Here is a 15,402-nt window from a genome sequence, read left to right as displayed (position 1 = left end):
ATTCTCTGTCGTTTCCCTCGCTGTTATAGAGACCGTCTGCGCATCTGTAGCTTTGTCCAGCTCTCGAGAAATCGCTGCATCACGCTTGCGAGTGGACGAGGATTGAGTCGAGGAGGGAGGGAGAGAGCTCGGCTCCGGGCGGTCGCGTTTTCTCTCGCTCGAGCGTATACACTCTGTTCCGCTGCACAGTGGGAGACCGGTCTGGCGCTTTCGTGGCCGAAAACGAGCGACTCGGGGAACGCGTCGCATCGCGTTTGAGTGGTTCCTCCTCCTCCTCCTCCGCTCATCTCACGGCTACTCTCTACGGCTCTCGCGACCCCGTCCTCGCACGCACAAGGACCAGCTCGCGACCCCGACCACCATGGCCGACCTCCCCGTCCTCCAGGATGACCAGCTGCAGGCCCGCACTCGTCGGTGCGTGCCCACCTTCATCAGCCCGACGACAGCACGGCGCAGGACTGACCCGACGCGCCGCACACAGCTTCACCGAGTTTCTCGACCTCGACCCGGGCTCGGCGCAGGCTCGTGTGCGTCCCCCGTCTCCCTATCTCTCGCCATGGTCCTCGTCCTCGCCGTCAGTCGCCCGCTCGCCGCGAGCGTGAGCCGGACCGTCACTGACACTCGGTACCCCACACAGCGCATGAGCATGCCGTACAAGACTGCTGTGCGCAAGATGTGCGAGGCGCAGGAGCGCCGCCTCATCATCAACCTCGACGACCTGCGCGACTTTGACCGCGAGTTCTGCGACGGGTGCGTCCTCACTCTCTTCGCATTTCTTTAGCAAGGAGCATGGCCTGATGATCGTGCCACTCGTCCCTATACAGCCTCCTGAAGGAGCCGGCCTCGTGGCTACCCGCGGCAGATGCGGCGCTCAAGGCGACGGCGGTCAACGTCGCGAGCGAGCGCATGGCCGAGGCGCTCCAGCAGGACACGTTCTATGTCGGGTACAAGGGCTCGTTTGGCGAGAACCACACGACGCCTCGAACGCTCAAGAGCGAGAAGCTCGGCAAGATGGTGTGCCTCGAGGGAATCGTCACGCGCTGTGCGTCCTCGTCCTCGTCCTCCTCGTTCTGCCTGTCCCTCTCGACCGCCAAACTGACTAAGCCGTTATCCCTGCAGGCAACCTCGTCCGCCCAAAGATGCAGCAGTCGGTCCACTACTGCCCGACCACGTCCAACTTTCACACGCGCCTGTACACCGACCGCCTGTCGTCGGCCGCAGCGTCGGGCGCACCCGTCTCGTCGTCGGCCTACCCGCAGACGGACGCCGACAACAACCCGCTCGAGATCGAGCACGGCCTGTCGACTTTCATGGACCACCAGATGATCTCGATCCAGGAGATGCCCGAGCGCGCGCCGGCGGGCCAGCTCCCGCGCAGCGTCGAGGTTGTGCTCGAGGACGACCTCGTCGACAAGTGCAAGCCGGGCGACCGGCTGCAAATCGTCGGCGTGTACCGCAGCCTCGGCGGTGGCAACGGCGGGTCGGCTCACTTCAAGTGCGTCCCACCCCTCTCTCCTTCTCCCGCAGGCACTGACTCGTTCCTCCTCGTGCCGCGCAGGACGCTCATCATCGCCAACCACATCGTCCTCCTGTCGGCCAAGTCGGGCGCCGGCATCGCCCAGATGACGCTGTCCGAGCACGACGTGCGCGACATCCGCAAGGTGTCGAAGCGCAAGGACGCGTACGAGCTCCTGTGGAAGTCGCTTGCGCCGTCCATCTACGGCTCGGACTACATCAAGCAGGCCATCCTCCTCCTCCTGCTCGGCGGCGTCGAGAAGAACCTGCCCAACGGCACCCACCTGCGCGGCGACATCAACGTCCTCATGGTCGGCGACCCGAGTACGGCCAAGTCGCAGATGCTCCGGTTCGTCCTCAACACGGCGCCGCTCGCCATCGCGACGACGGGCCGAGGCTCGTCCGGCGTCGGTCTGACGGCCGCCGTCACGACCGACAAGGAGACGGGCGAGCGCCGCCTCGAGGCCGGCGCCATGGTCCTCGCCGACCGCGGCGTCGTCTGCATCGACGAGTTTGACAAAATGAGCGAGGTCGACCGCGTCGCCATCCACGAGGTCATGGAGCAGCAGACGGTCACGATCGCCAAGGCGGGCATCCACACGTCGCTCAACGCCCGGTGCTCGGTCGTCGCCGCCGCCAACCCGATCTACGGCCAGTACGACGTGCACAAGGACCCGCACAAGAACATTGCGCTCCCCGATTCGCTCCTGTCGCGCTTCGACCTCCTGTTCATCGTCACCGACGAGGCCGACGAGCAGCGCGACCGCCAGATCTCGGAGCACGTCCTGCGCATGCACCGCTACGTCCAGCCTGGACTCGAGCCGGGCGCGCCGGCGCTCGACACGCTCGAGCAGCACTTGAGCGTCGGTACCGAGCAGCCGGCGGCCAACTCGATCGAGGCCAACGCGTCGCCGTTCGAGAAGTTCAACCCGCTCCTGCACGGCGGCGTCGTCCCCCAGATCGTCAAGCGCGGCGGCAAGAAGAAGGCCAAGGTGCCCGAGGTCCTCACGATCGCGTTCGTCAAGAAGTACATCCAGTACGCCAAGCAGTCGATTCAGCCCGTCCTCACGCCCGAGGCGTCCGAGATCATCACCAAGTCGTGGACCAACCTGCGCAACGACGACGCCGGGCCCAACCAGAAGCGGGTGCGTCCCCTCTTTCCCTCGTCTCTCGCGCTCTCCTGCCGTCGACCGTCCCTGACCCCTTCCCCCTCACCGCCCGCAGACCTCGCCAATGACGGTCCGTGCGCTCGAGACGCTCATCCGTCTCTCGACTGCCCACGCCAAGGCGCGCCTGTCGGAGCACGTCCTCGAGGAGGACGCCATCGCCGCCGAGGAGATCCTGCGGTACGCGCTGTACAAGGAGGTCGTCAAGGCGTCCAAGAAAGACGACAAGGCCAAGCGCCGCAAGCTCAACAAGCCCAAGCGCGGCGACAAGGGCTCGGGCGACGAGTCGAGCGACGACGGCGACGAGTCGAGCGACGACGAGGACGAGGAGGACGGCCGGGGCCCGAAGCGCATGGACATGCCGCCTCGGTCGGGCTCGCGCGCCCAGCCTGCGCGAGGGACGCGGGGCACGAGCGCGCGCGGCAGCACGGCGGCGGCGGCGAGCAGCCCAGCGGCGTTTTCGGTCGAGGGCGAGGACGACTACATGCTGGTCGAGCAGGGCGAGCAGGACGCCGACGACGACGAGGAGGCGGCCATGCGCGAGGCCGAGGACGGCGGCCTGCCGTCGCCGCCGCCGGCGGCCGTCGTCCAGGCGGCGCAGGTCGAGCAGGCGCCGACACCTCAAGAGGGCGTCGACCCGGCGCGGTTCAAGCTGTTCCAGACCCGGCTCGCTGCCGTGCGCAAGAGCGACGCGTTCAAGGACACGGACGAGCTCACGCTCGACATGATCATCGAGCCGCTCAACGGCGGCCTCGAGATTGCCCAGCTCTTTGGCCGCGCCGAGGTCGAGGAGCTCCTCGAGGTGCTCGCCGCCCAGGACGACGCCGTCGTCACATTCGACAGCGGCGTCCTCTACTTCTAGACCTTGTCGTCGTCGTCGTCGTCGTCCGTCGGCGGTCGTCAGGCAGCGCCTCTTCCCTCGTCGTTCCCTTCCTCCTTCCACCTCCCAACTCTTTCCTCCTTCGCCCGCCTCCTCTCGTTCTTCTCGGTCCTCTCGCGGGACCGTCTCTCGGTCTGTGTAGCTCTTACCTATGTCTGTCCCTCGTCCCTGTATTGTCACTCGTGCAGTCCTCTGTTGCGCGACGTCGAGTCGAGGTCAGAGCGTGCTCGAGGCGAGAGCTCGTTCGAGAGCGAGCGTGGGCCGGCTCGTGGGTCGTGATGCACTCAGTCGCCGGCTGCCTGCTCGCTCTGCGCGCTATCGGAGGGTGTGTTTTGCGGAGGACAGGGCACGTTGGCGAGCCTGGAAGCGACCGTGCCTGACAACTGCGCTCCTCTTCCTCACCCGCTCAGCCCACACGCACGCCTGCTTGCTAGCCAGGGGCAAGGGCTCTACACGACCAGCGACCCTCAGCGCACACCTGCGCACCCGCTCGCGACCCGTGCGGTCCGCTGCCCGCCCCGTCGGCCCACTCGCTCAACCTGCCCCTCGTCGACCGCACCACCACGCCCAGCAGGCGCACGACTACGAGGAGGCCGCCAAGCTACGCGACCGACTGAACCAGGTGCGCCCCATGTCCTCATTCATCGTTTCGTTGGACGAGCGAGGCGGGCCAAGCACATTATCTCGCGCCGAGAAGACCACGAGGACGGGCTCGTACACGGTGCAGGCTCTGCAGGGCTCGGCAAGGACGCAGCACTGACAATTCACCCTCCCGCAGAAGCCGAGTACACCTTGCCCTTGCGCTTCCGCCTTCGCCCACCTCCTCCCCCTTCTTCCCTCTTCCGCCTCGTCCCGCCAGAGCCCTGTGCGCCCCGCCGCAACAAGCTTCTCACGACACGTCCACGACCCGAGGTTGCGGCCTCACCCTGTCGCCGTCGCCATCCCCTCGACCTCCCCACACCCGACCCGACTCTCCCCCTCCCTCGACGCGATCGCCGCCGCCGCCACATCTCTCGGAAACTCCGACGGCATCCTGCACGATGGCCAACCTGCAGCGCAAGCCCGCCCTGCACCTCTCGGTCGCGCCCGGGAGCGCGTCACCGACCCCGTCGACGTCGCAGGCCGGCTCGTTCGCGCGCCGCGTCGGCTCGTGGGGCTCGGCCACGAGCGAGACGTACCACACGCTGTCGGCGTACGGCGACCAGCGCATGGCGCCGCTCCCCTCGCCCCTCGAAGGGCGCGAGTGGGGCTTTTTTGGCGGCGAGGCGCGCAACGGCGGCGGGAGCGACGCAGGAGGCGCGCCCGGCGGCGGCAACTGGCAGAGCGGGTGGAACGCGGCGAGCGTCGGGACGGGCGGCGGGCGTTCGAGGGCGAGCAGCGTGTTTGAGGAGTTTCGCGACCCGTCGCTCGACTTTGGGCGCAGCGTTGGGCGCCCGTCGGTTCCGGGCGCGAGCGCGCGCACCGACAGCTGGGTGAGCGCCGCGAGCAACCACCACGGCGCCGGCGCCGTCGACGAGTTTGGCGCCTTCCCGAGCACGTCGCCCGTCAAGAACGGCTCGTCGTTCGCCGCCTCCAGCGCCGACGCCGACGCCGACGGGCGCCGAGAGCCCGCGCGCAGCAAGACGCTCTCGTTCTTCGACGACGAGATGTCGCGCGCTCTGTCGCCGCCGCTCAACCCGCCGTCGCGCAATAACTCGCTCAACCACCGCAGCACCAACGGGCCGCGACCGTCTTCCTCGTCGACGGCGGGCCTGGCGGCGCCCCTGCCGCCCTCACCCGGCTGGGAAAAGGCGACGCACGACCCGCTGCGGTCGTCGATCGCGTCGAGCAGCGGCGGGAGCTGGCTCGACGAGGCGGCGGGCGGGTCGAACAGCTGGATGCGCGGCCGAGGAGGGAGCATCGGCAGCGTCGCGAGCACCGACGCGGGAGGGTGGCAGGCGCCGTCGGGCGCGCTCACGCCGAGGCGAGTGTCGCCGTCGAGGCCGCTTGGCAGCTTTCTCGACGGCGACGAGGCGTCGCCGCTGCACGACCTGCGACCTCGCCTCGCCGCCCTCAACACGTCGTCGCCCTCGCCCTCGTCCGGCTTCGCATCGCCCAGCCCTCATTCGCTCCCGCACAAGCCCCTGTCGTCCCTCCCGAGTGCCGTCGAGCCGGGCCCTCGGTCACGCTTCCTCGACCTCGGCTCGCTCGGCTCGCGCACCAACTCGCCCTCGCCGTCCGCCTTCCTCAACAACTTTGTCGCGCTCGACGACGCACCCTCGCCCGCCTCGTCCGGCGCCACCACGCCTGCCGGGCTCCCTGCATCCCGTCGACCCGCACGCGACCTCGACGTCGCAGCCGCCGTAGCCGTCGCGGCCGGGCCGCCCATCTCGTCGCCGCGAGAAGACGAGGGCGCCCCGCTCCAGCGCGGCGACCGCGTTGGCGACTACGTCGTCGAGCGCGTCCTCGGCACGGGCTCGTTTTCGCGCGTCGCCCTCGCTCGTCTCGCCAAGGGCAAGAGCCGCGAGCGCGAGTCGTCGAGTCGAGGAGCGGCGACGCCGACGGGCACGAGCGGCTCGAGCGTCGAGCCGGGCCTCGTCGCGCTCAAGCTGTTGCTCAAGAAGACGTGCGAGGCGAACGAGCGCATGCGCATCAGTGTCATGCGCGAGGTCGAGGTCCTCAAGGTGTGCCCCCCTCCCTCACTCTCGAGCCTTCAGGGAGGAGCACTGACTGGCCCTCCTCGCGCCCGCAGAACATCCAGCACCCGTCGCTCGTGTCGCTCTCGAGCTCGTTCTCGACGCCCGTCTACACGGCCCTCGTCCTCGACTACTGCCCGGGCGGCGAGCTGTTCGACTTTCTCGGCGATTGGCACCAGCAGGTGTCGGAGGGTCTCGCCCGGCGCATGTTCGGCGAGCTGTGCTCGGCCGTCGGGTGGATGCACGAGGTCGGACTCGTGCACCGCGACATCAAGCTCGAGAGTGCGTCCCGCTCGCACTCATCGTTGTCGTCGTCGTCGACGAGCCGTCGCTCACCTGTCCTCTTTGCCGTCGCCCGCAGACATCCTCCTCACGTGCCGGCCCTTTCCCTGCGCCTCGCCCTCGACCCTCCTGTCGTCCTTGCCGACTCCATTCGTCAAGCTCACCGACTTTGGCCTGTCGCGGTTCATCAATCCGGCGTCGCCGCTCCTCGCGACCCGGTGCGGCTCGGAGGAGTACGCCGCGCCGGAGCTCATCATGGGCAAGAAGTACGACGGCCGACAAACGGACGCCTGGGCGCTCGGCGTCGTCCTGTTCGCCATCATCACGGGCGTCATGCCGTTCGTCGAGGCGACCGACGCCGGCCCTCGAGGGCGCAAGGCCTACCTTCTCAAAATCGCCAAGGCCGACTACCGCTGGCCCGGCGCCCTGTCGCTCTCTCGCGCACCGTCCCTCTCGGCCTCGACACCCGCACGACCCTCGCACCTCGCGCACGGCGCGTCCGCCTCCGAGCCGGGCCTGCACCCGTCCTCGACCTTCGACGACCCGCTCTCGGCACCGCCGACGCCCTCGACGCGCTTCGTCACGCCCGCCGTGCAGGTCCTCGTCGGTCGGCTCCTCGTGCGCGACCCGGCCAAGCGCGCAACGGTGCGCGACGTGTGGGACTCGGAGTGGATGGACGGCGAGGGGCGGCCGCCGCGAGTGAGGGGGACCGTGCGAGGGGTCGAGGCGGCGCAGGGGCCGGCCGAGATGCCCGAGTGGAGCAGGAGAGGGAGCGAGTTCCTAGACGACTAGAGCGACGGTGACTATCGAGACGCGGTTGGACCTCTCGAGGGCCGCGCCTGAGCGCGCGAGAGGCTGGCGTCGGCGCATCTCTTCTCGCTCTCCTTTCCTCTCGCCTCGCTTTCTCGGTGCTCAGCTTCTTGCTTCGGCACGGCTGAGGCTCAGTGACACCCTCGGTGCGTCCTCTTCCTCCTCGTTGTCGCCGACTCGAACTGAATCCTCTCCTCCTCAGTGTCGCTCGGCCTCGTCCATCTCCTGCCGCTCTCCCACGACCTTGACACCGCTCGTCTTCGTCGTATTCGTCGTCGCCGAGTCTATCGTCTCACAGGTGCGCACTCGTCCCCCTCGTTCCCCTCGTCCCGACCGCGACTGGAGCCGGGAAGGTCCTCAACCCTCCTTGGCTTCGACCGGTTAACGATCCGGTTCTGCGTGATCGAGCGCCGACTTTGCCAAGGTGCACGGCGGTGCACTCGCTTGGCACGAGGAGGAGAATGTCGGCGCGAGTTCGACAAAATCGACGACAAACCTGACGGTCGATCTTCCTCTTCCTCTCTTCCACGCCCTCGCCCCAGCAGCACGCCATGCTCGCCCCGACGCTTCTTGTCTCGCTACTCGCCGCATCGGCCGCCCATGCCGCTCCCTTCTTCTCGGTCTCGTCGGCGCCCAAGGTGCTCGCAAAGCGCGCCGAGACCAAAACTTGGGAAGGCCACGTCGCCGACGTCCAGATCCACGAGTCGTGCAACGCCAGCCAGACGGTGTACCTCCGCAACGGCCTCAACGAGATGAAGGCGCTCGCCGAGCACGCGCACGACCGCATCCTCACCCTCGGCGAGACCGACCCGCTCTACGTCAGTGCGTCCCTCTCTCGGTCCCTGTTCCTCCTGCAGGGCCTTTACTGACTCGTCTCGTCGCAGAGTACTTTGGCAACGCGTCGAGTGCCGCGGCGAGCGGCCTCTACGCGCAGATCGTCTGGGGCAACAAGGTGCGTCGCCGCAACCTTCCCAAAACGCCTCTCCTCCTCCTCCCTCCTCATCCTCCTCTCTCCGCCTCCCCTGCTGCCTACCCTACCTTTCAGCTTTTCACACTCGACATCACGTCGCACCGTGGCGCACGTCGGCGGCGTCGCCATCGGCCCAGAGTCCGCCGGCGTCCTCGAGGACTCGCTCTGACTTTCTGCGCCTCTCGCTCGTCCACAGCCCGGCGTTCTGCTGCGCTGCGACAACCCGGACGGCAACTGCGATCAGTCCACCGCCGAGGGCAAGTGGGCGGGTCACTATCGCGGCTCGAATGCCACCGAGGAGACCGTTATTTGCGACCGCACCTGTCCGTCCACTTTGTCCGCTCTCTGCGGCTCCCCTGACGTTCTTTCCCCCGCAGACACGGACCGATGGCACCTGTCGTCGCTCTGCTGGGACGGCAACGAGATCGGCGTCGCGCCGGCGTCGCACTGGCTCGGAGCCGACCTGCGTGCGCCCGGGCCTCCCTCCTCTCTCGCACGAGCCTCCCGACCTGACGTCTCCTCTCGCAGTCCACCGCATGATGCACATCCCGTCGATCGTCTACCACCACGTCGAGCACGCCGGTGCGCCCTGCCTCCCCTTCGCTCCGCCACCTCGAGAGTTGACCCCGAGCCGTTCCCGCAGCCGACTCGTACCCGGACGTCCTCGCCCTCGCCGCCTCAAACAGCTCGCTCACCGTCTACAACCAGGCGACCTTCCAGCGCTAGTGCGTCCTGTCACTCTCCTCTCTCTCTCTCTCGAGCTCTCGACGAGCGACGCACTGACCCCCCCTCCCTTCCCTCCTCTCGCGGCCCGCAGCGCGCTCGACGCCTACGCCCGCGACGTCGCGTTCCCGCCCAACGGCTGCGTCGGCGCCTCGGCGCACCTCCCGACCGACGACGACGACGCGCACTCGCACGGAGCGGCGAGCTCGTCGGCGTCGTCGAGCGCGAGCGCGACCGCGACCGTGCCGGCCGAGGTGACGGTCGGCGAGGCGTCGGCGACGGCTACGGCGGCGGGGTCGTGCCACACGCACGGCGACGGCGAGGTGCACTGTGAGTAGAGTCGGTGGCGGGGCTTGCTTGCGCGCGGGCGGGGCTCTCTCGGTGGAAGGAGGATCTCGCGGCGAGGGGCTCTCGCGTTCTCTCTCTCTCTCGGCGACGGAGCGTGCGCGACGAGAGGGACGATGGGGCAGTAGACTCGAGGTGGAAAGTACATGTGCGGTCGTGCAACGGAGAGAAAGGGGAAGAGAGGTCCGAGCGCGTCACGTCTTGATCCCGCTCAACCTGAGCAGCGTCGCGAGCTCGTGCGGTCCCGCTCCTCCCTCGCCCTTCATCCGCTCGGCCGCGTTCCTCATGGCCTCGCTCCCCCTCACGTCGTCCCACGCCTCCTCGGCAAAGCCAACCTCGACGTTCCACACGTCGTCGTACACCTCGCCCATGGCCGGCGGCGCGAGCAGCTCGTGCGCGACGTTGTCGACCGTGAGGGCGTCGGCGAGCGCGGCGAGGCACTGTGCCGCGAGCGAGGGCGTGTCGAGGAAGTGGGCGAGGCGGTACAGCGACTTTGGCGAGACCGGGTGCGGGCGCGAGGGGTGCAGGGTGCGCAAGGGGGCGAGGGCGGCGCGGCGCTGCGTCGAGGCGGACGAGGGCGAGGTGCGAGAGGGGAGAGAGGACGAGGACGAGGGAGGAGACGAGGGGTACTGGAAGGACGAGGAGAGAGGGGCAAAGGCGACGGTGCCGGTGTAGAGCCAGGCGAGGTAGGCGCGGTAGGTGCGGTATGCCGTACCGACGATGGGCACGACGCGCATGTGGGGAGGAATGAGGGGTCGAGAGCGAGTCGGCGGCGAGGGAGGTGGGCTGGCCGGGATCGAGAGCTGGGCGAGGTCGGCGACGACCTTCCTGCCGAGCGCAGGCGTGCGACGACCTCGCGACGACACCTCGTCGTCGTCGTCGTCGTCGGAGCAGTCCGAGTCGGGCCAACCTGGCTCGGCAGGCGTGTGCGCCATCGACATGGTCTCCTCCCTGAACCCGCGCGCCGAGAGGCACTCTGCCCACCAGGGCGACGCGGTGGCGAGGAGCGCCGACGACGCAAAGAGGGTGCGGCGGTCGCCCGGGAAGGTCAGGCAGACGTCGATGACCTGCGGCTGGTCGATCATGGCTGTTGCGGGCGGGCGCGAGAGTCAGCTCATGGAGGAGGACGAGGACAGAGAGACGAGGACGGACCCATGACGCGGTCGACGGCGGCCGGCTCCTCGTGCGGCTTGTCGACCTCGAGCACGACGCGCAGCTTGGTCGTCGGCCTCCCGACGAGGACGATCCACTCGCAGGCGCGCTGGCTCGCGAGGGGCATCTCGACCGAGTGCACCTCGCCGTCCGCCTCGACGGCGAGTCGGGCGTTGCACAGGTCGGGTTCGACGTCAACGCGGTCCCAGCGTAGCTTGACAGCGGCGGGCTCGAAGCGGCCGTTTTTGGTTGGCGGCGGAGCGTACGTGATGCGCCAGTCGCCCGAGTTGAAGGGAGAAAAGGCGAGGCGGATGGGGAGCGTGTGGGTCGAGGCTGTGGCTGGGTCGACGTGGGCGCTGAAGACGGTGACCCTGCGTGTTGGCGGCTTGGTGTCCATGGCGTACTCGCTCGTGCGGCTGAGAGAGAGAGAGGGAGAGAGGCGGGGAGGGCGGAGGTGGAGACGCCGAGTGGGGGACGAGGGGAAGCTGGTCGCAGCGCAGCGCTGCTCGCACTTGAGCGCACGCGAGCTTGTGACAGCTTGACGGGCGTGTCCCACCGCACGCCCTCGACTCGCACAGGTTGCGAGGGTAGCGAGAGATGAGACAGGTCGAGCGAGCGAGGTTCGTGGCGGCGAGGAAGCGAGCGGCGCAGCGGGACGCCGGCGGGTGCAGAGCAGGGAGCTCAGGCAGCACAGTAACGCAGCCACGCGACTGCGCAGCTCGAACGGCCGTGAGGAGTGAGAGCGAGCGAGGCGGTGCTCGTCCGTCGCGGTCGAGCTCGAGGGCGGCCAGCGCTCCTCGCTCAACCACCACCACCAGCTCAAGCCCTCGCACAGAGCTCGACATGGGCAAATCCAAGTCCAAGGGATCGTCCAAGGACGCCCCCGCCTCCGCCACTGCCCCTCCCGCCGCGGCCCTCTCGTCGTTCCTCCTCGCACAAGCCGACTCGAAGGACGCGGCTCTCGAGGACATCTTTGCCACGTCGGTGCGTCCCACACAGACAACCCTCCCACTCCTCTCTACTCGCTCGAGCTCACTCGCCGCACGTCTGCAGAAGGGCCCGTCGCGCGCCTTTGAGCCCAAGAAGGAGCAGCCCCGCCCGGCACCCGCTCCCGCCGCCGCCGCCGCCAACAAGGCCGCCAACGAGGGCACCGCCGCCGCCGCCGCCGACGCCGACTTGTCGGAGCTCGAGTCGGGCGCAGAACTGAGCGACCTCGACGACGACGATGAGGACGCGCTCGAGGAGGAGTACGCCGCCAAGCTCGCGGCCGCCGCGTTCAAGCAGCGCCAGCTCGCCGCCGCCGCCGCAGCTCAGCAGCAGGGCAAGGGCAAGAAGCGCAAGGCCGAGCAGCCGGCCGACGAGGACGTGTCGGACGAGGACGATGGCGACGACAGCCCGGTCGAGGTCGACAGCGACGACGACGACGACGACGAGCAGGACGACAACGACGACGGCCCGCTCGACATCAACGACCTGATCTCGGGCGCCCTGTCGGGTTCCACGCCGGGCGACAAGAAGGGCAAGAAGGCCGACAAGGGCGGCAAGAAGAGCGCCAAGCTCGTGCAGCGCCAGCAGGAGACGCCCGAGGCGCGCGACGCGAGGACCATCTTCCTCGGCAACGTGCCCGCCGAGTGCTCGACGTCTCGTGTGCGTCCCTCTCTCTTCTGCGCCCGCCCTCCCTCCCTCGAGACTGACCCCCCAAGCCCGGCCCGCAGTCGCTCAAGAAGTCGCTCGTGCGCCACGTCCTGCAGAACCCGGCCCTCGCGTCGACCCTGCCCTCGGGCTGCCCGCCGCTCAAGATGGACGCGATCCGGTTCCGCTCGCTCGCGTTCGCGTCCAAGGTGTTTGGCCGCAAGGTGCACGCGGGCGCGACGGGCGACGACGACGAGAACGCCGGCGGGCGCGGGCGCAAGCGCGCGCGCGAGTGGCGCGAGAACGAGGACAGCGACCTGCGCGGCGTCAAGGGCGGGTACAAGGAGCGCGAGAGCAAGAAGCAGGCGCCGACGACGGGCGCCAACTCGCAGCCGTTGACCGACGGGCAGAAGCGCCGGGTCGCCCTCATCCGCGGCGAGCTCAACGAGGGCAAGAAGGCGTGCAACGCCTACCTCGTCATCGCGGCCCTGCCGGACGGCGTCGACCCGGTCGCCGTCGTCAAGGCGCTCGTCAGCGCGACCAACAACAGCGTGTTCGAGGGCTTCACGCTCCACGCCGACGCCGTGCGCCCTCGGTCGGCCGCCGCGCTCGTCGCCGCCGCCCAGATGGCCGCCAAGCCCAACATGGACCTCACCGACGTGCCGCGCAACCAGGACGCCCACACCGTGTCGGCGCTCGAGGCGCGCCGCACCTTGTTCATCGGCGGCCTCGACTTTGCCGAGAACGAGGAGAGCGTCCGGTCGGCGACCGAGGCCGTCCTCGTGCGCGAGCGCGGCGAGCCTGTCGAGGGCCGGTTCGTCGAGAGCGTGCGCATCGTGCGTGACCCTAGCACCGGCCTCGGCAAGGGATTCTGTTACGTGCTCCTCCAGGTGCGCCCTCCTCTCTCTCTCCCTCCTCGTCCGCCGCCGCCGCCAAATCCTCGAGTCTGACCCTCTCTTCCTCCCTGCCTTCCTCTCCCTCTCCCTCTCCCTCCCCCGCCTCCTCGTCGCCGTCGTACAGGACGAATCGTGCGTCGACGAGCTGCTCGCGCTCCCGCCGGGCAAGAACCTCAAGATCTCGAAGCGCAAGGTGCGCCTCGAGCGGTGCAAGACGACGGCGGCTGCCGCGCGCGCCAAGGCGTCGGCCCGCACCGTCGCGTCGCTCCCGGCTCGCGCAGGTGCCGCCGCCGCAGCAGCAGCAGGGGCGAGCGGCGGCAAGAAGGGCACGGCGACCGACGGCCGGCCCAAGGCGGTCCGGCTCGCCGCGCCGCGCGACCCGACCCTGTCCAAGCACGGGCGGTCGGGCCCTTCGGCGCCGCGGTCCAAGCACCAGGAGCAGCTCGCCGAGGCGCTCGCGCAGCTGCCGACCGACGAGCGCAAGAAGATCAAGTCGATGGACGCCGAGCGCATCGCGCGGCGCGCGGCCAAGAAGGAGTCGAAGCGGCTGTCGGAGCGCTACGAGCGCAAGCAGGCCAACGTGGCCAAGAAGAGTGGCGGCGGCGTCGCCGAGGCCATCTTGGGGAGGGAACCGAGGGCGCTCGAGCGGGCGAGGAAGGAGAAGAAGAGGATCGCGACGCAGAGCAAGTCGAGCCTGAAGAAGAAGGGGCCGAGGACTTGAGCACACTTGTCATGCAGTCACAGCGTTGCCTCTCTTTCGTCGCCAGCTCGAAGGAGAGAGAGCGAGAGGTCGTGTTTTCGGACTTGGCGACGGAGCGATTCCGAGGAGGAGGAGGACGAGAGCGGCTCGCCCTCTGCCCACATCTCTCCGCTGCTCGTGTGCTAGCTGCCAGCCTGCAGCCATGTTCTCTCAGGGCAGCACCAACTCGCCCTACCGCCCCAACGGCTTCGGCACCCCTCAGCAGGGCCAGCCCTTCGCTCAACCCTACGGCGGCGGCGGCGGCGGCTCCTCGGCGGCCTTCAACGGGTTCGGCTCGACCGCGTCGCAGACCACGTTCGCCGGCCCGCAGTTCGGTGGCGGCAATCACGGCGCAGCGGGCGGGTTTGGTGGGTTTGGCGCGAGCGCGGCACCGGGCGCAGGGTCGGGCGGCGCAGGGCAGGGCTACGGCAGCCCGTTTGGCGGGCAGGGCGCGATGCAGAGCTCGACAGGAGGCGGATCGGGCACCCCTGGAGCCAAGCGCAACTACCTGCCGGGTTACCTCTCGGGTGGAGCGGCCACGCAGGTGAGCTCTCCCCCTTCCTCTTGCTCTCTCGCTCTCCTCGGTCCCGCGCAAGGATTAACACGCCGTGCACTGCAGCAGGCCGAGTCGACGCCTCCTCAAGCCGCAGCCGACGACCGCTCGTGGGACTCGCCCGCGAGGAGGACCTCCGTCTCGGGCTCGCCCGTGACCCGGTTCGGCGGCGGGAGCCTCTTTGGCGGTCGCGACAGGTGCGTCCTCACTCTCGCGGCCCTCTCGACGACCTCCCTGCGTACTGACTGTCGATCCCGAGCAGCAGCACGCCGTCCAAGTCGCCCAAGTTTGCGCCGTACACGGCCCCTCCGCGAGCGAGCGCGTACAAGCACGAGGTCGAGGAGGACGCGCCGCCGGTCGCCTCGCTCAACGAGTACGACGGCGCGGACCAGTCGGGCCTGCAGACCGACTCGAGCATGAACGGGTGCGCCGACTCGCATCCTCTTCTCAGGCCCCTGTCGCGCGCCCTGACCCTTCTCCTCCTCCCCTTCTCGCAGCTTGAGCCGCTCGCCCGCCAACGACCCTACCGCCTCGCCTTTCGCCTCGTCTTCCGTCCTCGCCCACCCCGGCTCGTCCACCTCGTCGTCGTCCAAGGGCTACGCCGTCCACGTCTTTGGCTTCCCGGCCTCGGCGCTCGAGCTCATCCTCGAGCACTTTGCCCAGTTCGGCGACGTCCTGTCGTCGTCGCCGTCGACCGAGGGCGGCAACTGGGTCACGGTCGTGTACGCCCAGCCGTGGTCGGCCGCCCGTGCGGCGCGCAAGAACGGCGACGTGCTCGGCGGCGTCCTCATGGTCGGCGTCAAGGCCGTCGACGAGGACGGGCTCAAGCGTGCGCTCGCCGGCGGCGAGGCGAGCGGTGAGACGAGCAGCGCGCCGTCGCGGCCCCAGTCGGCGCCGGTCGGCGCAGGAGCGACGCCTGGCGGGTCGTCGGGCGTCGGTCGTCCCGCCAACGTGCTCGGCCCGCAGGCGGCGTTCAAAGCGCAGCCGACGCCGACGCGCAAGGGCTTCCTCGGCCTCGGCGGGACGCCAGGTGCGGCGGCGACGAGCGGTGGCGGCGGCGCAGC

The 15,402-nt window shown here is 69.2% G+C and overlaps 6 protein-coding genes across 6 annotated transcripts; 5 read left to right on the top strand and 1 right to left on the bottom strand.

Annotated features, from left to right (window-relative positions):
* Window positions 1–306: 306 nt before the first annotated feature.
* On the top strand, window positions 307–3,755 carry RHOBADRAFT_53330 (uncharacterized protein). The gene is made up of 7 exons (XM_018416785.1): window positions 307–414; window positions 482–527; window positions 638–750; window positions 825–1,042; window positions 1,120–1,495; window positions 1,559–2,660; window positions 2,740–3,755. Exons 1-7 carry the CDS (start codon window positions 362–364, stop codon window positions 3,541–3,543), a joined length of 2,712 nt encoding a protein of 903 aa, XP_018271390.1. The 5' UTR covers window positions 307–361; the 3' UTR covers window positions 3,544–3,755.
* An 846-nt stretch (window positions 3,756–4,601) lies between these two features.
* On the top strand, window positions 4,602–7,346 carry RHOBADRAFT_53329 (uncharacterized protein; the record flags this gene model as incomplete). The annotated part of the gene is made up of 3 exons (XM_018416784.1): window positions 4,602–6,224; window positions 6,293–6,518; window positions 6,598–7,346. The coding sequence occupies 3 exons, from the start codon at window positions 4,602–4,604 to the stop codon at window positions 7,308–7,310; spliced, it is 2,562 nt and encodes an 853-aa protein (XP_018271389.1). The 3' UTR covers window positions 7,311–7,346.
* A 533-nt stretch (window positions 7,347–7,879) lies between these two features.
* On the top strand, window positions 7,880–9,359 carry RHOBADRAFT_53328 (uncharacterized protein; the record flags this gene model as incomplete). Its single annotated transcript, XM_018416783.1, has 7 exons — window positions 7,880–8,150; window positions 8,213–8,280; window positions 8,495–8,621; window positions 8,676–8,765; window positions 8,827–8,880; window positions 8,942–9,023; window positions 9,116–9,359. 7 exons carry the CDS (start codon window positions 7,880–7,882, stop codon window positions 9,357–9,359), a joined length of 936 nt encoding a protein of 311 aa, XP_018271388.1.
* A 124-nt stretch (window positions 9,360–9,483) lies between these two features.
* RHOBADRAFT_53327 (uncharacterized protein) lies at window positions 9,484–10,915 on the bottom strand (the record flags this gene model as incomplete). The annotated part of the gene is made up of 2 exons (XM_018416782.1): window positions 9,484–10,453; window positions 10,519–10,915. 2 exons carry the CDS (start codon window positions 10,913–10,915, stop codon window positions 9,561–9,563), a joined length of 1,290 nt encoding a protein of 429 aa, XP_018271387.1. The 3' UTR covers window positions 9,484–9,560.
* Window positions 10,916–11,361: 446 nt separating this feature from the next.
* On the top strand, window positions 11,362–13,802 carry RHOBADRAFT_53326 (uncharacterized protein; the record flags this gene model as incomplete). Its single annotated transcript, XM_018416781.1, has 4 exons — window positions 11,362–11,502; window positions 11,572–12,165; window positions 12,234–13,040; window positions 13,171–13,802. 4 exons carry the CDS (start codon window positions 11,362–11,364, stop codon window positions 13,765–13,767), a joined length of 2,139 nt encoding a protein of 712 aa, XP_018271386.1. The 3' UTR covers window positions 13,768–13,802.
* A 312-nt stretch (window positions 13,803–14,114) lies between these two features.
* RHOBADRAFT_66400 (uncharacterized protein) lies at window positions 14,115–15,395 on the top strand (the record flags this gene model as incomplete). Its single annotated transcript, XM_018418957.1, has 4 exons — window positions 14,115–14,329; window positions 14,405–14,535; window positions 14,601–14,762; window positions 14,836–15,395. Coding segments are annotated over exons 1-4 (942 nt in total), but the record flags the coding sequence as incomplete, so codon positions are not given.
* Between the last annotated feature and the right edge of the window lie 7 nt (window positions 15,396–15,402).

The sequence above is a fragment of the Rhodotorula graminis genome (assembly GCF_001329695.1).
Source record: "Rhodotorula graminis WP1 unplaced genomic scaffold RHOBAscaffold_6, whole genome shotgun sequence".
Taxonomy (NCBI): domain Eukaryota; kingdom Fungi; phylum Basidiomycota; class Microbotryomycetes; order Sporidiobolales; family Sporidiobolaceae; genus Rhodotorula; species Rhodotorula graminis.
This window is presented reverse-complemented; position numbering and strand designations above follow the sequence as displayed.

Bases quoted from the DNA above. Each gene is read 5' to 3' on its own strand.
- RHOBADRAFT_53330 (XM_018416785.1), top strand. From the start codon at position 362: ATGGCCGACCTCCCCGTCCTCCAGGATGACCAGCTGCAGGCCCGCACT. The intron at 415-481 runs GTGCGTGCCCAC...CGCCGCACACAG, and splicing joins CTGCAGGCCCGCACTCGTCG to CTTCACCGAGTTTCTCGACC. The intron at 528-637 runs GTGCGTCCCCCG...TACCCCACACAG, and splicing joins CGGGCTCGGCGCAGGCTCGT to CGCATGAGCATGCCGTACAA.